We start from the raw sequence: 26,653 nt of genomic DNA on the forward strand, positions 1-26,653 counted from the left end.
TTCCGAAGGCAAACACCAACTGTCTTGATTTTCCTCGCCATCACATTCAAAGTCATCTAATAATTGTTAACACACGCTATGAGACACCCATCAAAGTAAAGCCCTTATTTTTATCGGTTTCTTTACAATTCATTAAATTTTAAAAAGACGACGTAACAATAAATACTTAAGGAGCGCAAGTCACGATTGGTTTCACTACTTACTGCACGGAGAAAAAAATTTTCTCTGGCTTTTAGGGCACGTCCTAATATTTAATAACTAATGCTAGAGCTCATTACGTGAAAAAAAAAGGAAACATTATTTTCGACAGTCGGGTGAAAACCGTTTAGTAAATAAGATATAAAGATCGCTCGAGAAAGGTGTTCATCTGAAATAAGTACCCTTGGACAGGGTACGGACTCCAATTTGAAGAACAGTTGTCTGCAACGAAATCGATTCGCACCACCTCGTGCGCAGAAAACTGCCTTAAGATGACTCACCAACAAACTTTCAATATTTGTTCACTTTCCTGGCGAAACATCAGAAGTTTGTTACGACTGAGTTCGAGTAAAATGTTTCCTCACGCAAGACAAACGGTTTTAGTAGATTGTTTACTGTTAGGCATGACTTCAATGGCGCTTTTCACGCTCTCGAATTCTCCGGTTTAAGCCCAGATGTAACTGATCAAGGATCGCAATTCTCACTCCAGTGATACAATAGTTTACGATTGGACCCAAGAATCTTTCCACGCAAGAGACCATGAAGCTTCTTCCCTCCTGACTCGCCAATTCGGTTATACCTCAGGTCTAAAAAGATTAACGTAGTATTACACTGAAGGGTCTCTACAAATTCCGTAGCTCCTAAATCACCAATACGATTACACTTCAGATCTAAATGACTTAAGGTGCGATTCAACTGTAACGCCTTTGCAAGAGCCACAGCACCACAAGATGAGATCATGCTAGTACTCAAATCTACATGTGTGAGAGTGCAATTAGATGGAAGACTCTCAGCAAGTGCCATTGCAGCCTGATGTGCACCAAAGTTACATCTCAAATCTAAATGGGTTAGTACACTATTGCATTGCAATGCCTGTGAAAGAGCAGCTCCAGTAGCTCCACCAGGCATAATTATTGCGTTGTTTCTCAGATCTAAATTCACAAGACGACGGTTAACCCGAATGGCGTGCGCAAGATGTGATGCTCCTACATCGCAGATTCTGTTGCCTCTCAGTTGCAAGTGTGTAAGGGTGCAGTTTGACTGAAGAGCTTCCCCAATCGCTGTAGCTCCTAGGTCACTGATCCTATTATTCTGAAGATTGAGACGAGTAAGCACACAATTTGAACGAAGAGCTTGCGCAATTGCTGCTGCCCCTGAATCACCAATCTGAAATGCCTTCAGGTCCCTACCTCGCAGTAACTCGAGGAAGCGTGGTATCCGTAAAGCCATGGTTGTCACTTCATCTGCGTTCTGTGTATGTCCCAGATCCAAAAATGTTAGGCTACGGTTGGATTCCAAGGCCTTAGCAAGGGCTTGAGCTCCTGAATCACCGACCCTGTTATTGCTGAGATCTAAATACATTAGTGCACAACTGGATTGCAGAGCTCTGGCAAAATCTTCAGCTCCAGGATTGCCAATGAGATTGGCCTGTAAATTTAAATGAGTCAAACTGCGATTCGATTGAAGAGCTCCTGAAAGTTCTTTTGCTCCTGAATTACAGATCCAAGTAAAATTCAAATTTAAATGAGTTAAAGTGTCCTTCGAACGGAGAACCTGTGAAAGACATGTTGCTCCAGCATCACCAAAGGAAGAATTCGATAGATTTAGATACGTTAAAGAACAGTTTGCATTAAGAGCCCGCGCGAGTACTCGAAGTCCGGAGATACCTAAGCATTTGTCACCCAATCCTCTCAGATCTAAGTATTTAAGTGGGCAGTTAGACTGGAGAACATGTTCAATGGTTGCTAGTGCTGACTCATCCAATGCATCGTCCCACCGTAAATGCGTCAGTGAATGATTAGATTTCAGGTACTCGGAGAGGATGCGAGGATTGCTGTGAACAGTACATAACTTGTGGATTGGGAAGCATTCCGCTAGGGCTCGTACCATTTTCTTCTGGCAGTCCCCTAGTTCATTCGTGCCACCTGAAGATGCTAAAATAAGTCCGAAAACTTCGTTCAAAAGATTAATCAAGGTCTCTTCAGCAGCAGTAAAGAGTAAAAGGATGGGGAAATCATCCAGAGTGTCTTCACAAATGTTGAAATCGTAATCATCGTGGACCTCGTAATCACCGTCATCATCGGAATCACTGTCTTGCTCGTCTTCCAATTCCGCTTCTCTGCGGCAAAGAGCAGCACAGAAACATGAAATTACCATAGCTGCTGTACCATCACTCTTACTTGCTACCATCGTCAATAGAAATTCCCACACATGCCAGTACTTGAAAACAGGAGTTAGCTGAGGAAGCAGCGCGTCAGCTTGTTCTTTGTCGCCAGTTAGAAGCTGATGGGCCAAGTGGTGCGCAGCAAAATATTCCTGAAAGGTTTTGTGTGTAAATGCATAGCAAGGCATTGGCCTGAGTTTGCTTGCACTAGCTTCTCGGGAAAGAAAACATAATCTAAGAAAATCAATTGACTGGCATTTCACCTCATTTTCACTGAAATGCATTCGATCGTCTTTAAGAGCTTCGAGAGCCACCTTTCCCAACTGATTGAGCTGATCTGAACATGTCTTGACAGGATCTCTTGTATCCAAAGGAACACCCTTCTTTGCGAAATACCTCCTCAGAGCACATGAAACAAGTTCGTCATACAATTTGGTTCTGTTTGATGGAAGAACTCCTTTTGCATCTTCAAAGAGAAGGCATAACATAGCCGTATTCAGTGGATTAGTAGTCAATTCCCTGAGCTGTCTGTCACTTTTTAATCTTCCTATCACTTTGTTAGCAAGGTTCGGATCCTCGTGACTGGCGAAATACTTTGTAATATAACTATCAGCATCTTCATCAGTGTAACCAACAATTTCAAAAAGAGTGTCGCAGTATCGTCGCACTTTCATTCCTGCCTCATGGCGAGCTGTGAACAAGAGATAAGTCATGGGGAACACTCTGCCTCGAATCAAGGGTAAGAAACCCTGGAATAGATCATCAGGCAACTCATCTAGTCCATCAAGAACTAATAGGATCCTAGGCTGATTGCAGCGAACAAATTGGAAGAAGTTTTCCTTCTCCTTCTCGTCTGCATCTTGTGGTAGCAGCTGATCATTTATAGCTTCCTCAATGTCAGCATTCTTCATGTCACGGCACTTAAGCAGGAGCAGCATCTCCACTTTGGGAAACGAAGCTTCAGGTGGAATTCCCGCCACGGACCAATCATATGCAAGCTTCTGACAGTAAGTGGTTTTACCCATTCCAGGCTGCCCCTCAATCAGCCCCACTCTTGGTTTGCCACATTCGGCAAGTGGTTTAAACACTTCCGCCATTTGGACGATGTCCTCTGTTAGCAATGCTCGTTCTTTTTTCTTGCTAATGATTTTCAATCTTGTGAAGACGTTCGACAGTTCCAGTTGTAGCTCATCCTCGCACCATGGAAATGGACAAAGAACAGCACCTTTGTAGTCTCGTTTGATGAGTTCTACAAGTTTCTCCGGACAGGCTAGAAAAACAAATAACTGTGTCATAAAAACACCTACATAGCGTCCACAATAAATAAAATAATCCAAAGAGTACGCACAAATACTTCCGCCTCAACTTTGGTTTGATATAAAATAATCATAATTCTCGTCACAAGACCTGAAATTTAACGCATCGAAGCTTTCGACCGCATCTTACGGTCCTCTTCAGCAAAGTGAGCTCCGCCTTGTCACGTGGCTTCATGTTCATTCAGCCAAGTGACAAGTGGTTAAACATGGTGGGTGATTCCCGATTTGAGGGAGCATTATTTCGGAGAGGCAGCTAGTGCCCCGTCCAAGGCCAACCACAAGGAGACAAGGAGACCGTTGGACATCAATAGGAAAATAAAAGAGGTCATCCACATCTTGTGACGAGAATTGTTCATACTTTTATCCAGTGAAAGTAGAACTTAACATACGTCAAACCAATAACCCACTTGTAATGCAGAATTGTGACAAAACTCACCAGTTGACATGGGATTGTCTTGACATGACGTAGTTTCATCGGATTTTCTTGATGATGCTAAGTCTTCCACTTGTTCTGTAAGATGATATCCAGAAAATAAAATCGTTATTCATGACACAAAAGAATATTAATAAATCTTACATGTAAGATCTTCACCCAAATCAGATCACATATTAAAAAGTACACGTATATCCACGATTGTCTTGTATAATAAAAGACTCTATGCTCAACTTTAACATGGTTGAGGGAACAATTGCCAGTTGATGGTAAAATCCGTTCTCCGAGAATTGATCGACCTGGCGGTTTTTGACGATTTAGTTTCTAAGCAACGTGGCACGTCTTCATTGTGACACACTAGCGCGTCAGAGTACTTTTAACTGTCATTTTTTATTGGGTATATTAATAATACCCTTTGAATACATTGTTGAATGTTTGTCAAATATGACTCTGAATTTGATACTAATGTTCAGTGGTTGCATACCAATACTACAAAAATGTGGACTGGCATCTATCAGATCAGACTAAACAACGTGCTAAAGAGAGCGGAACCTCGTCCTAATAATTACATTTTCTCGGTAAGGTAGGGTCGGGTTGGGTATGGGTTGGTGCGTGGGAGGGGTAAAAACGTGATCATGACCTGAGTACCAGTACAATGTCTATTCCTCTAACATTCTAAACAAATTTAATATAATTCTCTTTTAATTTTACAAGAAAAAAAGTTCTCATTTAAATACTTTAATCACCTTGAAGATGATGCACTTTGTCTTCTGTGCTCTGCTTACTTCTCTCAAGTTTCTCCATCCTCTGGTTTACAGCTCCTGTATTACACATACACGTTACAAAATGTAAACATGACATGAAAAAGAACACTTGCAAAAAAATATCACTCTGAGAACAACTCATCAAACAACTAAAAGTTTTTTTTATTGAACGTGTTAATTTTACCTTGAAGATGATGCACTTTGTCTTCTGTGCTCTGCTTAATGCTTTCAAGTATCTCTATCCTCTGGTTTACAACTCCTGTATTACACATAAACGTTATCAAATGTAAATATGACATGAAAAAGAACTCTTGCAAAAAAATATAACTCTGAGAGCAACTCATCAAACAACTAACAGGTTTTTTTAGCACATGTTAATTTTACAAGAAAAAGTTATAATTTAAATACTTTAATCACCTTGAAGATGATGCACTTTGTCTTCTGTGCTCTGCTTACTGCTCTCAAGTTTCTGTATCCTCTGGTTTACAGCTCCTGTATTACACATAAACGTTGCAAAATGTAAACATGACATAGAAATGAACACTCGCAAAACAAAAAAATATAACTCTGTGAGAAACCCATCAAACAACTCACAGTTTTTTATAAAACAGGTTCAAAACTAAACTACTCTGTTTATTTGAAAAAATACAACTGTTGCTGACAGAAATTAAATAAACAAAGTAAGCTTTTCCAAGTATATTCTTTTGTCCACAAGTCATGTTACCCCCTTTGGGCTGGCACAAGCGTCCTCAGAGGAATAATTGTCCAGCCTACACCCCTGGTATCAGGTTAAGCAGGTTCTTGTTTCATTTTGAGTCAGTCTTGCAAATTTGGATTGGCTGTGTTGGTACTATTTTGTCTCTGAATCCAACTCATCCACCCATCCTAGGTATTTATTTTTTAAATTCTTGTAATGAGGCGTGGCAAAGAGGTTTATTGGGATTTTTTATTATCAGTTGTTGTTTAGTAGTTCATCTTCTTAACTACCCTTCACTTTGTACCAAAACCAAACTTTGTGTTGCTTTTATAGGATGTTTAGTTTGGTGAGTTATACTTATATATCAATGTGTTCATACAACTTTGTGAGCATCGTCTGTATGCAGCATTTTGAACAGTTGTCAGTTTATTATTGTTGTATCAATTTACTATAAGTTCCCAGCTCCAGCCATTACTTTCTCCAACAAATATTTTTTTAAATATTTAATAAATAGTAATCATTGCTTAAGATTTAATAAGTCACCTTCAAAATTATCCATTCTGTCCTCAAATAATACACTACGATGCTCTAAGGTCTGTTGACCAGTCTCCAGCATTTGCACCCTCTGTTCCATGTCTTCTAGAGTTGTTGCAACACTTTTCAGTTCATGTTGTACCTTTCTCTTCTCATCTTCAAGTTCTACAGACATGCTTTTCACATCATCTTGTAGTGACTTAAGTTCTTGTTGAACCAGTTGTAACAATGTTGGGTCTATAGGGGAATTCATGCAGAGATGTGTTCCTGCCAAACAGGAAATAAAGAAGATCACTGCCAATTTAATGATTACTATAATGGTAGTTTAGAGAGACAATTTTCTGCTGAAGGTATTATGCCAAAGTCCCACCACACACCTGTGTTTTCTGTCCAAAAGGTATTTAAAAAATATATTTTAGGGTAGTAACCTCTTTGAATAGATTGAATAAGTCCAAAGAACATCTTTGAGACCTAACGGAGTTACCTGATCACCCCAAATGCCAAATGTGGTCACTCATGGGAGGTGGTCACTTACGAGAGGTCAGACTGCACAGGGCCTAAATATGAGTCATAACCTGTAGTCCTTTCAGAGGCCTAACGGATGCACAAATGCATATGTAAACCCAAAAAGGCTTTCAAAAGAACAGATTGTCTGAATCAGGTTCAGTAAACTTGATAAACTCAACAGAACTTTATTTTGACAACAAAAGCATTGCTACATGGCTATGTTGTAAACTGAACTGACGACAAGAGCATATCGTCATCCTTAACACTGATTGGCTGATTTTGACAATTGACATTATTTTCACACACATCTTGACTCATATAATAACTAATAAGAAAAGACTTCATTGCCTCCAGTGTGATTTCCAAATAGTGACACTAATTGCTGTCTTTATGAACCAAGAGTCACCCAGAAACATTGAGGATGGGAAATAATTAATGCCCTCATGTAAGGACAAACTTTATCTTCATATAAGAACTTGTAAGGCATCTTGTTACCCAATGGCTGCCCATTGTAATGTCAATATCAAAAAGACAGTCATGAACCATCAGCCCTTACGAAAGTCCTGAGTTGTCTGTAAAAACTGGTTGCATATGAGAGGTGCTAACTATAGTGACAATTTTTGACAAGAAAAAATTTGGTAGTTTGGAAGAGCATATACTTAAGAGAGGTGATCATTTAGATTAGAGAGGGTATGCAGGGAGGTTTTGTGACTACCAAATTATGGTTTCAAACTATATAAAATTATGTGGTAAATAATTTTAGCACTTTTACTCTTATTTTATTTATATGTATTTGTTGTAGCACATGATTTAGATACATGTATTACAGTCAAGGCAGTATTACAACCTTTTTGGTTTACACAAATATACAGTGACTGTACATGTACAGCCCATAAGATAAATGTAATTATAAATGCATGCATACAAATACATCCTTTATTTAACAATGTAGGCTACTAATACAGGCAGCTAAGCAGGAGAGCTGATGTGAACCTGCCACTAAGTTATCAAATAACAATATATATCATTAATAACTGCATTGTTAAATGGAGGTTGGGTGCTTGAGAAATCCACTGGAGCTCATCCACCATTGGCAGCCAGCTTCGAGATGGAGACTGCTCCCATGGCAAGCTACTCCTGCCAACCCAGTCAAGGGCCCTGACACAGAGGGGAAATACAGGCACCCATCACACTAATAAAACAGTAGAATGTGAAGGAGGGTATGTAGTGGTGGGGAAAGAGCCTAAATTGAAAAAAGTCCCCACACTTGAAGAAATGCTCGTGCTTAAGGAAACTCTCACTCCAAGCAAACCACTAAAAGGCACTTTGATCCAAGAGCATGTGGAATCTTGGTGCACATGCACATCTAAATACCACTGACTGCAAAGGTAAGGCTGGTAGTCTTTGTTGTTTACTCCATGAAAATGCATTAAACTGTATCAAAAGTAAATAACTAACTAATTAAAAAGACTTACATTTACTGAAAAGAGTTAGATTAACATATTAATTTTACAGTGCATAAGCTAAAAAAAGTTCTCCACCAAAACTCAGTAGTTAAGCTTGGTCATCAATCACATTTCTCACACACGCTTAACTTTTTTTAACATGCAGTGGAATTCTGATTTTTCAAAACTCCGAGGAAAACAAAAATTAGTTTGAAAATTTGGGTAGTTTGAGAAATCGGGGAGAATTACAGTGTTTGATAGTGGAAGGGAACAAATTTTAGTTAAAGTTATTGGGTGGTTCAAGATATCAGGATTCACTGAGTGTCCATTTTACCTACATTACCTTTAGTTTCCCAGTCTTTTAGTTCTCCAAGAAGTTTTCCTTCATCTGCAGCTGGCAGGGACATGACTCTCACTAGGTGTTCCATGTCAATAAAACTTTGTTGATACTTGACTTGATCCCATTTGCTGAAGACACAGTGTGCCCAATCATTCCTCCCCATTCTGACATCAGCTGCAGCAGTTTGTACAGGTGCAGAGAATGCAGGGACCCCACCAAGTAACGTCAACACAGCAGAAGCATCACAGTGGTCGTCAAAGGCATTGAAGTGGGCCATGTAGTTCTCAACATACAGCCTGGCAAAGTCAACATGAGACATTACTCGACAGTCAAACAGAGAATAATTGAATCTTCCACCAGGAAGTCTGGGATGAACATTATTTCCATTGATGTTCTCATATTTCAACACCTTTCTAGCTGGCCACCGTTGAAGACGTCCTGATGTGCTCTGTCCCTGAATATTGTGGCTGGTCTTGAGGTTGTTGTATTCAGTGTTGATGCCTTGTTCCACAAACGGACGTATCTGTGGTATGAGGATCTTGTTGAGTGTTATTCCAGCCACAAGCCATCGTTTCTGATTTTCAGTCACACCAAGATGGCTTGGCCTGAAGGTATAATGTTACACATTAGCCAGGGGATTACAAAATTCCCAAAAGATGGCAGTTTCTCAATAATTTATTGTCATGCTGGTTGGAGAGAAGGAATATTACCTGATTACTTTCCAAGTAATTTCAAATGCAAATTACTTATAAAACTCTTTAGGGATGAGTTATTTAAACAAAGCGTAATTTAATTTAAGATTTGGTTTACTTGGCTAAATCAAGGTTGAGGTGACTTGGAGTCCTTTGTCTTCGGGTTACCAAGGTCAGATAGATAGATAGATAGATAAACTTTATTTAAACATGATAATAATTAAAGCTAAAAGCTTGTGGGGTTGTGTATTTAAATTTAACTTTGCTAAAAATTTGAAATTACGATTAAAATGTTTAGATTACAATTCCAAGATTTACAATAAATTAATTATTTAATTAATTGCTAACTAGAACTATTACTCAGTTAATCTACTATATGATTACAATAACTAACTAAAACTAATTGTATATAAAGTCACTATGTTTGTAGCGGGTTGTCGAAGCCGACAGGGCGTTAAAGTTAAAATCTTTAAAATAGGCTCTATTTACAACCTGCTTTCTAAGGTCGAAAAAGCTTGAAAAACTTTTATGTTGTTCGTGGTATAAAACTATGTTCCAAAGGACAGATCGCTTATATCTAAGTGAGTCTTTCATAAATCGCGAGTTAAATCATGGTATAGAAGAAAGTACTTTCCCTCAGAGCAAATAGCCGTGGCTGGAGTTTTCAAGTATCGATTTCATCAGGGGCTTGGGCAGGCTGTCGTTGTTTGCCTTATAAAATAGTCTTAGGATGTCGAACTTATAATACAGGGAAAAGGTAGACCACTGATCATATTTGAGCACGCCATTTGCCGACATGTCCTTGGGCAAGTTGAAAATGATTCTTGCCGCCCTACAATGTAGTCTTTCTATAGAATCAAGTATGTCGGAGTTACAACACGACCCCCACAAAACTAAACCATATTTTACAGATGGTAGTATTACTTTAAAATAAAAATCCTTTAGCACACCCTTTGGAAGAAATCTGGATCGTTTCAGTAAGTTCAGCTTATTAGCAAAACTTTTCTTGGTCTCAAGTGCCTGAGGTACCCAGCTTAGATTTCGATCGACAGTCATGCCTAGCAGGCGCGTTTTTGTAAGGCATCTAAGAATTGAGGTTCCTAGTTGAATTGGTGCATGTGGTCCCATCGGGGTTCCTTTACTAAGTAGCATCACTTCACTCTTTCCTGGGTGAGGTGTTAAACGATTTGTTAGACACCACGTGTATACTTCCTTCAGGGTCTTGTTTAACTGCGCAATAGCGATGTCCATAGTTTCTCCTATACAATAAGCCGTTGTGTCACCCTCCTCTATTGTTTTTCCTGGTTTTCTTTACATGCAAGATAAGATTACCCTAGGAGGGGGGGTAACCCTATTTTGCTTGCTTTAAGTGTTGCCCTTCTAGGTTAGGGTCAACATTTTATTCATTAATTAATTAAACCATGTAAAAGCCTATTTTTATGTTGCTTTGTTGTTCCTAGAAGTCAGTCAATTTGAAAGACAAGGTTGATAACATGTGGTCTTTTAATTCTTCGTATCAAATTGATTCGTGAACGATACATCACATTTCATCATGAAAAGAAGCATAAAATTAATGTTTAAACACCGAAATGTATCCCTTAAAATATACTCAACCAACCTTGCGAAGAATCATTCTCCTTCGACCTCTTTTGTTTTTATGCTGGGGCAAAATATCCTAATAAGAATTGCCTTTTAGCAGCCATAATAATTCATGCTTAGACCCAGTTTCCTTTCAATTTCAGCTGAAGTGCCTTTTTTCACCTCCAATTGTTTTTTCTTGTACCTTTCTTTTTCTTTACCTATAACATAAGACTTATTTTGCCTAATCTCTTGAAGAGAATCCTTAGCCGTGAGAAAATTATCTGATCTTAGTTATTTGTGTTCAGCTACCCGGACGACTACAAGCGGGTAGTCCGCTCATATTACAAGGGGTAGATCTACGTGCTATCCAGCTATTATTGAAACCCCTGGTCTGGGTAACAGTTTGGCAGCTGGAATAGAACATTCTCCTGACTAATTAATAAGCAAAATTAAGTCTTGTCCAAAACAAAGGTTCGACAGATGAAGGTCCTTCTTGATCAGCCACACAATAAATCAAAAGATAAAAAAAAAAACCAGGCTCCTCTTTGCCAAGGAAATGGCATGGACTGCTTCTCAAATATATCAGACACAACAAGATGAAATGCAAATTCAATGGTGTCAACTTAGTGGCTGATCTATCGAGCATATATACATGTGTACAGCTATGTCAGTAGAGATAAGTCCCAGAGATAACTGTACAAACCCAACACATGTAAAGGAAGCCCTAGAAGGGTAATCCCAGCTCCATGTTAAAACAGGCTTTATTGGAAATTAGATTACTGGTTTCAATTTCCATCATATGTACCTAAAAAAAATTGAAGTCTACTACATGATTTTCTAATAATAACGTTACAAGACAAACTGACCATTCCTTTAACTTACCCAGAGGAAGCTGTAGCCATCTCGTGAATTTTATAATGATGATGAATTACATGTCTTTGACCATCACATTAACTAGCAATGCCTAAATACATTAATTTTGTTATACAATATAAATGACAATCATCTTAAAGTTGATTTAAAGTGATTTTTAACTACAGTTGGACCCCACTAATTTGAACGTGTTTATTTCGAACTCCCTCAATTTCGAACAATTTTTTGTTTCCCCAACGAGTTCAAAATAGCAGGGTTCAACTGTAGATGTACGTGTAATAAAACCAAACCAATTTAGTAGTCCCCTAGTCCAACAAAATTGACAAAAACAACACAACAAACCAATCCAACCTCAGAGCAATATACACATGACTTAAGCACAAAATATGGGAACAGACACGTAACCAAGTCACAATGGCTTTTAAGTTTGACATCTGATTGGTTCAGAAAGGCATGAGTTTTGAAACCAATCAAATAAAGAGCACAACAATTACAATAAAGCATTTAACCTATGCAAATCCATGTACTTTCAACTCTTGATTGAAAACCACTCTTATCAAATACTTGCAGTCAACTCTCTCTCTTAAGTGACCACTCCATGCATGTGCAGCAAAAAGACTGGTGGTCTCAGTTTTGAGAAAAATATGGAAAATAAGCCAAAAACAGCCTGAGAATGGATCCACTGTAATACAGAATGGGTCCACTTATACAATTAACCTCTTACTTAAACCATGTGTGAGGGCCAATTACTCAGTAATATTGGCCTGAGGATGTGGCAGTACAGACTGAGCAGAGTGAGGTTTGTACAAAAATGACCGAGGGCCATTTGAATATTCCTAATTAGTACTGCACAAGCAAGCTTCAATAGGTTTACTTAGTTAGTAGTTTTTTATATGGCACTCTGGCCTTAAATTTACTGGTTTTCAAAAACATAAAATACAGAGCTAATGACGGCCTTTCTATAGGAACAGTCTGTATGGCAAAATCCTGATCAAGAAAGAACCAATCAGAACACTTGGATTTTCTACCTTGCTACTACCTTGCCATATAATAAAGCCAGGTATACCAATGTAAGCCTTATTAATTAAAATGAAGAAAATATACAAAGCTCCTTTGAGAAAATTGTATAAAACACATCACTGTCAGTAAAAGTTTTGTATCGCAATAACATGTATACACGGCTCTAAAAAAGTGCCATCCAGTTGTCTGGGACAAGATTGTAGATTCTCCTTCTGGGCAAGTAACCCTGCACTCTCACTTGCTCAATGCGCAAGGGATCAGGCAAGTCATCTGCCAACTAACTCATCAAAACACCAAATAAGAGCAAAGTTTTAGAGCTACAATACTTGTTCCATTAGGGCAAGCTGGAATTTAATTTTTATTGCTGTCAGATAATGAGTTACCTGTGTCAGAAATGAAAAAAAAATTGGGTGTCACCAACTTCATTTCAGAGATAGAACGTGTAGAAAACTACCCTGATTTTGAAAAATTGGCGCACATAGTTCAGCATGGTCTACAGGAGTTTATAGTTTAAAAAAGTGTTGCAGGTGAGTCAAGGGAGGCAAACGATCTTAGTCATATTTTGTAGATTGAATTCCAAATGTTGCCAAGGTTTTCACAAAACTTAACCCCTCAAGAGGCATTTGAAACCACCGCACAGATAAACGAAGAGCTAAAAAGAACAGAATTCCATGGTCCACTTTGCCAAAAATTCAAACTTATAATCGATAGTTTTGCTTCATATTTTCGGTAAATGTAGAAAATTACTAGAAAAAATTATCCATCAAAAAAAAAATAGGGGTCACCGAACATCCAAGATCATTATTAAGTCCAGGCAAAGCTATAGCAATGGCCATCTGCCCTATCATTGTTCATTTTATTACGTGCACTCCATGCATGACGTGATGTGTGAATTTGCGTGTGCAGTAAGGACGCATAGAAACAATTAGCGCGAACATCCTTAAGAGAGTGGTCATTTAGAGATAGTTTCACTTTTTCACTCAAGTCCAAGTGCTTGATTTCATGTCAGAGTTTGTAGAATACAAAAACAATTCATTTTTTAGCCCCTCCCTCAACAAGTATAGGCCCACTTTTGTAATGGTAGGCTCACCCACAGATTTTTGTCAGGCATAAATGTACTATCTTGTCAGATCAATTACTGTGGATGATGTGGATTTGACAAAACATGTGACATGCAAGAGAACTTAAGAGACGTTTAGGATCGAAAGTTTAAAAAAATTTACATTGGAAAGCATCGGAAAAGTTGATTGATGCATTATGGCCTACATGTATTCCTTATTTTAGCCAACAGGGTCAGGAAAATTTGAATGATGTGGTGCCAGAACATCAGACAAAGAACAAAGTCAACAAAGAGAGGGATAACCTAAACATCATGCTCAAGAGACAAAACACTCAATCAAACTGATGTATAGTCTTCTGAAGAAAAGTGACACCAGTCTCTGACGAAACCAGATCGACACAAGTGAATTTGAACTGAACTAGAAAAACACATTAGGCAAATTACAGTGTGTCAACTTAACAGCAGGAACCATGCAGGCCTACATGTGACATTCTGACATGACATTTGCTATATACTACAATCAAACAGCTCTGCTCCACTTTAAACATTTTCTTAGAACTCAGACAAATTTCGATGTTTTAATATACACAGATAAGAGTTTTAAATAGCTCTATTTCATTGTACAAATGCATACAAAATTGCAACTCTTCCAGTGCAATATCCCAGTTCCCAAAGTAATCATTCTTGGAAGTTTGTCTCGTAAAACTATTCAAAGTTTTTGTGAAGTATAATTTCATAAATTGCTTCCGTTGAACGACAGCAATCTGTCCTAAGCTACTTACAAAGGTTACAATTGATAGTCATTTCTTTCCTTTCCTGAACTGACAACAAATTCTAACAAGTTCTCTTCAAGAGTGATGAACATCTCATAAGTCAAGAGAAAATCAAAAAATACATCTAGTACTATAAGAAATGTAGAAGAGACTTGCACTACTTCTAAAAGTCTGAAAACAGAGTTTCGGCTTTTGAACTAAGTTTAACATGGGTTGTCGAAAATCGCATATTTTAGTCTCATTTGGTCTGTTTCAAGGGAAGCTCCACAATTTAACACAACAGAAAATGTTTTCTATATAAAGGACAGTCGGAAAGTTTACAGCCCTTAAAACGATAAGTTTGCAATTCAATTAAGTTTAAGCTTAATATATGAAATGAACTTCAAGAACTCCTAGTTGAAGTTCTGTTTACTTCCGGGACAATGGAGCTGAGGACTGAAGCTTATAATGGAACAGTATTTCGACCTTTTTGAGCATGGACTTACCAGTAGAAATATGCTTGCTTTAACTTATATTTCAAACCACAAACATTCAGAGAACGGAATTCTTGATTGTATCGAATCATTAAGTCGACACGGCCCTGATCAGCCCCTCTGGATTAAAAGTTCATCATTGTACAGTTTAATAATTGTAGAGCGATCCTTGTACCGAAGGGCCTCTTTAACCAACGAGTAAACAAGATCCCAAAAGCAGGATTCTTACCATGTCTGGAGACACTTACCGCTGAATTATTGCTCAAAACTGCATCAAATACCATCGTCGTACGGAGTACGAGGGCCACGGATTTTCAACTTCCAATTTTCATTGCCTTGTAGTGTCACGTGACCCATTTTCTTCCCCAGGGTCCCCGGGCTCAGCCGGCGAATAGCGTGGATTAGTACGCTATGTAAGATTACGTATAATGTCCCGAGAATATGGCTGTAGCACTAGTATACCCCTGTATACCTCTTTATACCCTTGTATACTTTTGTATACCCTTGTATACCCTTGTATACCCCTGTATACCCCTGTATACCCTTGTATACCCTTGTATACCCTTGTATCACCTTGCTTACCCTCGTATACCCCTTTATACCCTTGTATACCCTTGCATACCCCTGTATACCCTTGCATACCCTTGTATACCTCTGTATACCCTTGCATACCACTGTATACCCTTGCATACCCTAATTTACCCCTGTATACCCCTGTATACCCTTGTATACCCTTGTATACCCCTGTGTACCCTTGTGTACCCCTGTATACCCTTGTATACCAGAGTACACAACGGTATACAGGGGTATACAAGGGTGCACAAGGGTATATGTGCAAGGGTATGCAAGGGTATACAAAGGTATACAAGGGTATACAGGGGTATAAAGGGGTATACAAGGATATACAAGTGTATACAGGGGTATACAAGGGTTTACAGGGGTATGCAAGGGTATACATGGGTATACAAAGGTATACAAGGTTATACAGGGGTATACAAGAGTATGCAGGGGTATACAGGGGTATACAGGGGTATGCAAGGGTATACAAGGGTATACAGAGGTATACAGGGGTATACAAGGGTATACAAGGTGACACAAGGGTTTACAGGGGTATACAAGGGTATTCAAGGGTATACAGCTATATTTTCAGGACACTATGCATAGTCTTACATGAAGTACATACCATGGGTGGTTTCATGGGTGGTATTGTTTCTCTGGCTAACGACCCTGATATGCATGGTCATGGGTTCAAATCCATTGATATCGGGAACTCGGGTTTGTTTTTAATTTGCGCAAGGGTGCAACATGCTTGACATTTTATCCTTCACAAAACACTAAACTTTCAACAAAGTGGTCAAGTTTAATTTTTTGGCCAACAATTAGTGACATCCCATATGCAAGGACCCCATATGATGAATGTCAAAGCATTGTTAGTCGTCAAACTTTGAAAATTAAACAGAGATAAAGTATGCCAGAAAGAACTCTGCATGGCAATCCGTTTGAGGAGAGAGCAAATTAAATGGTTTTAATTATTGTCTCACATACAGGTATTATGATAGTAAAAATAAGTTTGTGTGATATATGTAATAAGTCTGTGCAGTAATTAAAAGACAAAATTATGTGATTTGTGGATTGACAAACAAACCTGTTACATTTAAAAGTGTGTGAAGAGTGAATTTTGTCAAAATCTGTGCATGAAACAGGATCTTAATCCCCCTACCCCTAACCCTGGCAGCCCCCACCCTAACCTGATATTCCACTATATCACTTCTATTTCAACTCTCCTGATTTCATCTAAGTGACACTGGCACTGATACAGTTATACAGTCTCCTGCTTTCACGTGACACATCATATGTAAGTATTGTTTCCAGGACCAGCAACAAAATTCTCTATATAAATGGTTATACATTTTAACATTCCGTTTGGGAGAATTGTTTCTGAACACTACACATAATGTACTGGAAGAACATGCAGATATCAAAGATGCCAGACCAAAAAAAACAATAAATCTGGGAAATCATCAAATTTATGGAGTGCAAAGGTATATTTTCAAAGGCAAAAGGGGGCTTTGAATTCCATTGAAAAATATATAAATAAACACCCATTGTTTTGTCATATCCAGGAGATTTGACCACCTGTCGTTATCCACAAGCATTGCAGGTGTGAAACTGAATATATGGGCCAAAGACACCTTTTCCTTGCTTTGACTCCATTTTAAAATAGCTTATCATAATTTGTGGCAATGTACATGTACAATGTACAAATCAAGAAACTGAATGCTTGCAATCTTCTGTCAGTAAAGTGACATTAGTCTTCTCTATTCAGGCTCCCACTTTGAGTCACGCCAAACTTTGACTTTTCCATCTGAAGAAGCAGACAGAAGACAAATTTCTGTTGGGTGATAAGACAAAGAGTACACAACAGATTGATGAGCTTTCTCCAGGGTGTGGATTATCTTGGCTTCCACCAGATCCCAGAAACAGATTCTGCCATCCTCTGAGCCACTAACAACCTGAGCATCGCTGCTACTCAAACAGCTGTCTACTTTGTAGTCTTTGTTCACATGACCTGTAAATCTGAAATATAATTTGAAAAAGTTGTTAACATTCAATGATAACTACATGTATGTCAATTACTGCCAGAGGTTTCTGTATTAGCAAATTAAGCCAGAGGCAAAATTGTGTTGAGTTGGAATTTAAAAAGAAGAATTATACCATCCAGTTTAATTCAATAATTTATTTTCCAGAAGACCAAATAAATGTTTTGAATAGCCAGATCTGTAAGCCTTAATTTGATCTAGGGTTTAGGGTATGAGTGATGTAATTGAAATGCACTACACCACTTGGACTGGAGACACCACTGAAGGTACACGGTAACCTTAATCAATAGGTTTATGTTGGTTAGGCATGTGCTTACTAGAGTAATAAACATTTGTTATACCAAGAGGCACAGTTTATATAACTTACTCATTTAGTAATTCCCCAGTGTCTTTATCCAAAAGACGAATGGTATCATCTAATGTTGATGCCAGCACACACTGACCATCCCTGGTAAAGCTCACACTAGTCACTGGCTGGCCAATACAATCTGCTTGCAACTTACCCATGCGGATATCATAGTTACGGACCTTGCCATCGACAGAACTTTCCAGAGAAGGGTGAAAAGAAAAGAGGAAAAATAACACCATGAAAGTTAGAACTATTGACAGAACTAAATCTTGTGATCTACTAAATCTTTTATTCTTCACTTCATTTTATCCACTAAAATCTGTGTTTCAGTCAGCATTATTCTCAAAACAAACACCATACACTGTTACTAAAAAGCTCCTTAAGGAAAAACCTCCTAAAAAAAGACCTCCAAAAGGAGAGACCACAAATGTGATTTGAAATAACATTTAATGATTGTTAAATTATAAATCCTGTAAATAGTGATCCCCTTAATATGTAATAACACCCAAACACCAAATTAACTGTACATGGGTCTAAATAAAAACAATCTTGTTTTAGAGACCCCTAAATCTGGTAAAATAGAACCAGTAATCTCCTGAAAGTCATGACACTGTGGAGAACATCACAAAACTGGCCCACGCTTTCATTGTTTCACAAAGATTTATATTGTCAACTGAAACAAACTTCCTTCTAGACAGATTCTAACCACCTTATTCTTTAATCTTACAAATATAAAATATATACAGTCATCTCTAACACTCAATACATCAGCAAACAAATATGTTATTTTCTGACTGGTCTTTAACTCTTACTACATGTATACACCTCAATATATTCATACATAAACTCACACTTGAATCTTCTTATCACACCTCGCAGTTATATTAGCAAAACAAAGAGACACTGTATCATTTCATGCTATTGGAGAATCCATGACAACCTGTAGGTGAATGTAATAACCCTCAATATATCCAAAACATACCCAGAGAGAATTTCATGCTGAGAGACAGCCAGTGAAGACACACTGTCCTTAGCATCATCAAGGATCTGTATGGGTTCAAGACTGCGAGATCTACAATCCCAGCAGCGCACTGTGGCGTCATATGAACCAGATATTATAACGGTGCTGTCTGGCTGGTTGAACTTTACACAGTTTACTTTCTGAAAGTTGACAAATAATGATTTACAGTTATTTGGGAGAGTGGTTTCTCCAGAAGATGTCCATATACAGTTTCAGTTTCAGTTTTTTTATTATTGCACACTATTTACAGAAAAACAAATTAACATAAGATGGTTTAAAATGATATAGGAAAAATAAATACAGATAGAAATTAACTAGAAGAAACAATATTTAATTGTGTACAGTGACAAAATCAGCCAAACGGTCTGATAATAAAAGGAGACTACTTTATGGTAAAAGGTTGGCACATAAAATATAAATTGGCTGCATTAACAGCCTTATGCAACATCTTTTCAGCAGACAACTGAACTTTTGTCTTAACCTGTCTAGATAAAATAGTAATATTGGCACTGGACACTGTCACTAGACAATGACTATCAGTCAGAATAACCATCACTCAAATTCTCCATTATGTGTACTTTGAACTGTGACAACAAAAAGTAGTCATATAAAAACTTGGCATTGTGAACTGAAGGCAATGGGCCAAACTACAGGCACAGATTTTGAGGACTTGAGGAGGTATAATTTTAGTGAAAAACACAGAAGAAATCAAAGGAATTCTCTAGTGGAGTCAAAAGACCATTGGTGAGCAGATAGAATTCTTTGGTGAAGCAAACTGAGTGGAGGGGGACAGGGGAGTGGGAGACTGGGAGAATAGGGGGTGGGAGGCAGGAGAGGAAAGGGTGAGAGGGGTGACTTCTGAGAGGGTAGGAATAGGGAGAAAAAAGCAAATATAAATGCCAATTTTTGTCACTTGTTAAGCATTAAAATACTTTCAAAAACAAGAACCCAAAATGTTTTAAGCTTGTATTCAGCATATTTTGAAACTTCTGGACCAATGAGCAAACAAAAATTCTCCCCTGAGCTAAAAAACTAAGGCCTACTTCTGGTAAAATTGGAAACCCTCTTATGGTAGTTATGTCATAGGTCATGAAATGTCGTCGCTTAAGCTTGCAAAAGATGCCAGTAAGAGGAGCAAGGCTGAAAACAAAGGAACAAAATGAAAAAGAAACACATATGTGAGTCTCCTTTAATATTTACAGGGGATTGGAGCAGGATGGATAAGGGCAGGAGTAGGGACATGAAGGTGTGGAAAGTAGGAAAGCAGGGTACAGGAAGCAGATGGTTCTGACCCCCTTGTCCCTCCCCCAGTCCCTTCTTTCCCCTCCCCATTGAGTGCAGATGCCAAAGTTCTTTTAAGGTCATTCCTCACATTTGCATTGCGCATCCTTACTGCGCATAATTTATGGCATCATTAACATGCGCTCGTGCATGCGCATATTGAAAACATGACAGATTTGCCTTGATATTGAGCTCTGTCAGCTGAAAATTGGCTCTAGCTCACCAATGAGCACAGGCACCCCAATTTTTTTTCCAGCCATTGTAATCAACTAATCATAAGCTTTGCATGAGAAAAGACTGATCTAATTTCCATTGCTGAAAATTGAATAAAATTAATAAGAAAAATAGCAGATACACTGTGGTCTTTTCTATTTTGCAGTCAGTAACCACGTCAAGAAATTTGGTTCAAATTTTTAATCAAGGATATATATTTAGCTTTCTGCCTGAATCAAACTTAAAATGTTTATTTGTGTCCGACACAACGTATTGACTGTAGTTTAATGCGTATTCTTATGAGTCTGGGTTCACAAAGGTTTTACAATTACTGGGAATGCGTTCTCATAATAAACATTAAATAATACCAAAATGGGGCATTTTCAATGCCTCACTGCTCCTTAATGAACACGGGCACCCCCCTTTTTAATTTCAAAATTGAAGTTATCATATGACAAATATTCAGTGGACAAACTTTGAACAAAAATCTATTGTCACTTTTATTTCAGAGGAATTACCTTAATTAGTCTTTGAGGGGTTTTCAATAATGATGTTCCTCAACATAAAGGCGGGTAGGGACTGTGTCAATACAAATGTTCATGTACCAGTCATTAGGCGTGTCAGTGCTAAGGGCACATGTGGTCTGAGATCTACTCTGTTTGCTTTCCCTGAGACCCTTGAGATAGTCTACGTATGTTTCTGGTCGTAGCCACATGTACACTTACACTGGTGTGTCCTCTGAAGCGGCGTATAATCTGTCCAGTTGCTACGTCCCATTGCGCTACAGTCTTATCACCTCCACAGCTAACCACCCTACTGTTATCACTGGATCCTACAGCATCCAGCACCTCATACCCGTGTCCACTGTACGTCTTTAGCAATGTGCCTTTGTGAGGGTTCCAAAGCTTCAGCAGTTTATCGCTTCCACATGTAAGGCAGTAGTTGCCATCATAATTGAATCTGGCCGCCCGAACAGCTCCTTGATGACCTTCTAGATTTCTTGTTTCCTTGCATGGAAGGGGTAAGTCCATTTCTTTACTACTCACTGGTCATTTTCACCCGTCGATTCGTACGTTCTTTCAACGAACTCATCCGCCATATTGTTTTGCTTGGTAACCTTTCCTTCCCATTTGTTCTTGTTCCCAGGACTCCATGTTGGTCAAGCGCAGCCAAGTTGTAATCAAAGGTGGTTTTGTGCTACCTTGGTGAACAAGTATTAACTGGCAGTTCATTTTTTCTGCAGTATAACTTGGTTTTGACAATGTTATTGCTTGTCTGACTCTCTGACTTCCGCTCTGATCATAAATCAAAATTGCATTTGCCAATAATGATAGTTTTCAATCAGCCATAGGTGTAACCTGTGGTCTCCCAGGAAGAGAAAAGAAAAACAAGGCGGCGCGATAGAGGGAATGAAGGAGACTCTCACGTCCGCAGAGCTGCGAAAACTCGACGGGAGCTTGGTGATGGAATACCGATCAATATGCATGGTGGCAAAGCGGATTACCTTGCCCACCTACCCCACAGTCCATTATGTTCAATCAGTAAGGCATTCCATTTGCAAGATAGATGACCATGTTCTTTTCATTCACAAACAAACGTCTGATCTGATCTGAAGCCTATCTACTCCATTTCGTCTGTCCCTAGCAAGGTATCCCATCTCGGTCCAGGACCATTTCCTTTTCATAATGTGTTGTTGCACAGGTGCTTGTCGTGTGATCTCCCACAAGGTAGAATAACTGATGGTAGAGTGGATCTTAGAGTAACTTCAACTGTTTAACTATTCTGGGAACGACTCGCAACTATAAACTCATATATACTTCCACGATTCGAAAATCGACGAAGAGAAGATAACAGACGAACCTTAAGTAAGTATCGTTAATTTATTTTATTGAAATTATACTTGGCTCTAATACCTTGTTTGGGTAGCTTAATTCTTATAAGAAATCTTAATATCTTGATAACCTCTAACAATAGAAACAGAGAATGATAATCCTGTAGTAATAACGACCACATTATAATGAACAGTGGCCAAGTTATGTAACGGAGAAATCTACTTGAGATTTCATCGACGAAAAATGTCTGAACCCTTAATAGAAAGCATTATCAATTCGCACAGTGACATTTCCATGGCGTATAGAGAGGCTGGATCAACAGGTGTTACTATGGAGGGCGAGGTCTTGTTCACGAACCTGAAAATATCGAATTCTTTGATTTCAGTCCTACGCAATGCAGCTAGACCAGGACACGAGAGAAAAAAGTACTGACATTGAAAGAAGAACACGAGAACACGAAAAGCAGGTCCTTGCGCTTAACTCATTTTTTGTCGATTAACGGTTGCAAAATCTTCGGGTCCAAAGGTAATTGACAGGTGTCAAAAGACCATCCATGAACTTGACAAATGTCATTTATTTTTCATATTCTAGTCAAAGAAGTAAGTTTGCAGACCGTTCAAAACTCAGCGGGAATTAAAACAAAATGCGCTATAACTTTATTTGATTAAACACCAGCCTAGATACTGTGTTTGTTCTTATTCAAGTGTACAAAGTATACCATTATCCAACTAAAACCGAGTAATTTCATTTTTTATTTTCAGGAAATCCAAACTCTGTGATGCAATCGATGGGTTGATCAAATTAGTCATTCAATCGTGAGTCAAAATGACCTCAAGTTTTGGCGATTTTCGTAATAAACCTGAGTGAAATCTAATAGGAGCAGATATCACTACCATCAAAGAAAGCTATCTTGACCGCATCACACGACAATTCAGGTACCGTTTATTGCTTATTGTTTTATACTTTCAAGCTTGCCTACAGCTACTTCCTTAAATGCGATGTTTTCTTTGAGACAAAGCGTACGATCCCTCAGACAAAGCAAACAGTGATATCATTGTGTTGTCTAAAACAAACAACAATGCATAAAGATATTTCATCTTACCTAACTAAGAAGCTTAACGTAAATTCAGTTCCGTGACAGCCATATGAGAACCCATTTCCTTATGTTTTATCATTCTGTGGATTCTTATTTAAGCTTAAACTGAATAAGATATCTTACTAAACTCAGTGGCACCTGCTCTGAGATAAAACTAGCTTCAATTTCATTCTGTGAAGTGGAGAAATTAAGGTTTCATTTATCTCGTTTCAATTCAATGAGATTTTCAACGTATTACGTAAGTCTATAGAAAGCATAGAAAATCGCAGATTTTGGCCTGAACCATTAAGTCACCACGGTTTCTCCAGTGCAAAATATGGCCAAACCTTAAAGAAGAATAGAATGAACTTTATTCATGTTTATTTAAGTGTCGGAGTATTTAACTTAACAAATTGTGAGCACTCCCTGCTGCTGCACTCGTAGGCCAGCCTCTGGAGCAGCAAGAACCAGTCACGGTCTCTTAGTGTCAGCTCCTTCAGCTATATACGTATTGTAATCATTTCAGAAATATTTTTTTCAATCTAAAACGTTACTATTCACCAGAAGAACGATAATTTTGTCTTCGATATATTGTCTTGAGCTATACGTTTCTGCTCAAATGCGTAACTAACAATGCCTACAATTTTTCTTTAGAGGTGATACTCGGTGAGATAGTAACATGAAGGCTATACTCTGGTTGGCAGCCATTTTACTCGGTAAATACAAAGTTTATTAGCTATTTTAATAGTTTTTGAATTAGCCGCGGTATGTTGAGAAAAATACCTGGATGTAGGACGAAAGGCTTTTTGGTTTCCCTCCGAGTCATTAGGTATTTACTCTTTTTATTACTTTGCAGTGGCTGTGGCTGATATCTCGGCTAAAAGCATAAAACACCCAAAACAACATAAGTCAGAGAAGAAGCGCCATCACGACGAAGGCCATCGCCGACAACCACCTGCGGTGGCTCCTACTGCCGCTCCTGCACCTCCAGGTCCCACTATCGGACCACCCGCTGCTCCAGGCGCCACACCTGCAGTAGCACCAGCTGCTGCTGCCCCAGCACCTGCTGCACCAGCCCCTGCTCCTGCTGCACCAACACCTGCAGTTGCACCAGTTGCATCTACTGCAGCCCCAGCACCCGGACAGGTGCCAGCAGTAGGAGAACCAACCACTGCAGCACCTGCCCCTGCCGCTGCACCTGCAGTTGCCGCTGGAGCAGCACCTGTTGTAGCACCAGGTACATCTACTGCCGCACCTGCCCCTGCTGCTGCTCCTGCCCCGGCTGCTGCACCCGCAGCTGCCGCTGGAGCAGCACCTACTGTAGGACCAGGTGCGTCTACCGCGGCACCTGCTGCCGCCGCCGCCGCCGCTCCTACTCCAGCTGCTGCTCCTGGACAGGCACCAGTGGCAGGAGTAGCTACTACTGCAGCACCACCAGCAGTTGGTGCTACAACGGCCGCCCCAACACAACCTGCTGTCGAAGCCGCCACCGCCGCGGGTGCACCAGCTGCAGCCCAACCTACCACTGCTGCGCCTACTGGTAAGCTGATAATTTGATAAGCTGATATTTCAATTTTCACCGGATATTTTAATCTTTATAATTCCGCTGTGTAGAAGCTCTTTTCAGGAAGCTGGTGTCAATTATGTCAACACTGATAGATTATTTTCTCCAGGTTGAGACTATGTTTTTGAAATTGTAATATTTCTGTTTTTCAGCTCGTTGGCTATATTTTAATGTATCGAAAACCTGTTAACCCGACCCTAACACTAAGTAAAAAACTCAATACAAAACGAATCATCATTGCTACCGTCTAAACCGTGGTAGTTCTGGAAATTTATAAAGACATCATGGGAATTTCACCGAGATTGTGTTTTTCGTTACGTCTCCTTCCTGGGAGGACCCTCTATAAACATGACAGGACGTTATCTCTCTTCCTTTTAAAGAATAAACTTTGTCGGTACCGCTCAGGGTAGTGCTTGAACCTAACTGACTGCTGTTAGAGTCACGCTCTCATCGCGATAGCTTTTGGCGTCATCGGATGAATTTTCTTTTCTATTTTTCCGGCGAGCACCCTGCTACTTTTTTTATGGGAGGATTCTCCTCTCCTAGTGTTATTGATATTGTACGGAGAAACAAATGTTGATCACTTGGGATTCTTTCAAGTCGCAGTCGTAGTTTAAGTGGGCGTTAGGTCTTGTGGCCTGCAAACCCAGCCAGTCATTAGATTGTGAACAAGCTTTCCTTTCCCTCCCCTTCCCCTCTCTTTGTTAGGCAGCCTTATAAATGCTTAGCCTGTTCATGGGTTTAGCAGAGATTCAAGCCAATGGTGATTTTGGTGACGTTTTTGTTCTCCACTATTTGAAAACGTGATAAGATTCAGTTGCTAGTATACATAATGACGTGCCTAATATCTGTTTAACAATTAAACCTCTGAAAACAATCACATATCAAATAGTGATTGCAAAACAAGGACCATTAACCAATCAAAGCCTGAAGATAATTTGTGACTGGTAAGCGTGGGGAAGGTTAAGTAAGCCAATAGCGTTAAAGGTCAGTTTAGTTCTGTACCCAATTCGCTAAAAAGAGAATATCTTCACTCTCATAGGGAAACCATGTTTACGACGTTTTTCGTCCGATTTTATAATTTTCTACCGTCAATCGTCAGCTTCTCTATGAACAAAAGATAGCTGACTTTTTTTGTTGTATTATTACAGTTCCGCCCGAAATCACACCAAGCCCTGTTCCCGCCAAAGACAAAGTGAATGATAAGACCGAGGAAAAGACGCACGCTAAAACACAGGACAAGAACAAGGATAAACACGAACACAAGGAGGACGAATCTGAGGAGATAGAACCTGAAAATAATGCTGAGGATGAATCTGAGAAGAAAGTAAAGGACAAATCTGAGAGTAAATCAAAAAATAAATCTGCGGAGAAGGAAAAAGACAAACCTGAGGAGAAGAAAAAAGACAAGACTGTTAAGAAGAGTCGTCATTGATAGGACAAATATTTAGTAATATCCAAATCAATGATCCTGGCTTGGACTTTAGAACAAAACCACTAATAAATATAATTTTGTCTGTTTTGGCGTATATTTTGTGACTGTTCTGTTCTGAATCACCAAACTGATCGAAAGAGAAGTAAACCTTTCATGATCGATTGGAAAAGAGTGACTTACGAATGCATCTTTTATTTTTACACATAGCATTTATTTACATAATGCAAGAGGCGCTAGTTGGGACAGCAAAAATACGAAGACAAAGATCATTGCATCGCGTAGTAAAGAAATGGTATAAATTAACACCACGAGTTCTTTTTCCAGTAAAAAACACATAAGTATATGGCAAACTAGTCCAATATGAAAAGGAAAATTCTGATTGGCTCCTTGAGCTTGAATTAAACATGTTTAAC

The 26,653-nt window shown here is 38.9% G+C and overlaps 3 protein-coding genes across 6 annotated transcripts; 1 reads left to right on the forward strand and 2 right to left on the reverse strand.

Moving 5' to 3' along the window:
- Positions 1-90: 90 nt before the first annotated feature.
- Positions 91-15,228, reverse strand: LOC110042942 (uncharacterized). 4 transcript variants are annotated; one of them, XM_089275560.1, is made up of 9 exons: positions 15,119-15,227; positions 11,554-11,635; positions 8,402-9,003; positions 6,116-6,373; positions 5,293-5,367; positions 5,060-5,134; positions 4,858-4,932; positions 4,115-4,189; positions 91-3,632 (listed from the first exon to the last, which is right to left on the reverse strand). In XM_089275560.1, exons 2-9 carry the CDS (start codon positions 11,571-11,573, stop codon positions 664-666), a joined length of 4,149 nt encoding a protein of 1,382 aa, XP_089131686.1. In that variant the 5' UTR covers positions 11,574-11,635; positions 15,119-15,227; the 3' UTR covers positions 91-663. The 4 variants fall into 4 exon arrangements, with proteins under 4 accessions (XP_089131686.1, XP_089131687.1, XP_089131690.1 ...); XM_089275561.1 differs by lacking the exon at positions 5,060-5,134; XM_089275564.1 differs by lacking the exons at positions 11,554-11,635; positions 15,119-15,227 and having other exon boundaries at positions 8,402-8,694; positions 8,808-8,876.
- Positions 15,229-16,210: 982 nt separating this feature from the next.
- Positions 16,211-21,464, reverse strand: LOC110043030 (WD repeat domain-containing protein 83-like). The gene is made up of 4 exons (XM_020748437.2): positions 21,060-21,464; positions 18,802-18,980; positions 17,838-18,014; positions 16,211-17,447 (listed from the first exon to the last, which is right to left on the reverse strand). The coding sequence occupies exons 1-4, from the start codon at positions 21,363-21,365 to the stop codon at positions 17,189-17,191; spliced, it is 921 nt and encodes a 306-aa protein (XP_020604096.2). The 5' UTR covers positions 21,366-21,464; the 3' UTR covers positions 16,211-17,188.
- Positions 21,465-23,006: 1,542 nt separating this feature from the next.
- Positions 23,007-26,334, forward strand: LOC110042997 (uncharacterized). The gene is made up of 4 exons (XM_020748388.2): positions 23,007-23,101; positions 23,896-23,957; positions 24,098-24,781; positions 25,957-26,334. The coding sequence occupies exons 2-4, from the start codon at positions 23,921-23,923 to the stop codon at positions 26,238-26,240; spliced, it is 1,005 nt and encodes a 334-aa protein (XP_020604047.2). The 5' UTR covers positions 23,007-23,101; positions 23,896-23,920; the 3' UTR covers positions 26,241-26,334.
- Positions 26,335-26,653: the final 319 nt, after the last annotated feature.

Source organism: Orbicella faveolata, unplaced genomic scaffold (assembly GCF_042242905.1).
Source record: "Orbicella faveolata isolate gen_17 unplaced genomic scaffold, um_ofav_v1 contig_36, whole genome shotgun sequence".
Lineage (NCBI taxonomy): Eukaryota > Metazoa > Cnidaria > Anthozoa > Scleractinia > Merulinidae > Orbicella > Orbicella faveolata.

Coding starts and splice junctions, on each gene's coding strand:
- LOC110042942 (XM_089275560.1), bottom strand. CDS start 11,573: ATGGCTACAGCTTCCTCTGG. Junction 5,135..5,292: donor CAAAGTGCATCATCTTCAAG/GTGATTAAAGTA, acceptor TGTGTAATACAG/GAGTTGTAAACCAGAGGATA. Junction 4,933..5,059: donor CAAAGTGCATCATCTTCAAG/GTAAAATTAACA, acceptor TGTGTAATACAG/GAGCTGTAAACCAGAGGATG.
- LOC110042997 (XM_020748388.2), top strand. CDS start 23,921: ATGAAGGCTATACTCTGGTTGGCAGCCATTTTACTCG. Junction 23,958..24,097: donor GTTGGCAGCCATTTTACTCG/GTAAATACAAAG, acceptor ATTACTTTGCAG/TGGCTGTGGCTGATATCTCG. Junction 24,782..25,956: donor TACCACTGCTGCGCCTACTG/GTAAGCTGATAA, acceptor GTATTATTACAG/TTCCGCCCGAAATCACACCA.
- LOC110043030 (XM_020748437.2), bottom strand. CDS start 21,365: ATGGACTTACCCCTTCCATGCAAGGAAACAAGAAATCTAGAAGGTCAT. Junction 18,981..21,059: donor GCTTCAGAGGACACACCAGT/GTAAGTGTACAT, acceptor GTCAACTTTCAG/AAAGTAAACTGTGTAAAGTT. Junction 18,015..18,801: donor CAGCATGAAATTCTCTCTGG/GTATGTTTTGGA, acceptor TTCTCTGGAAAG/TTCTGTCGATGGCAAGGTCC.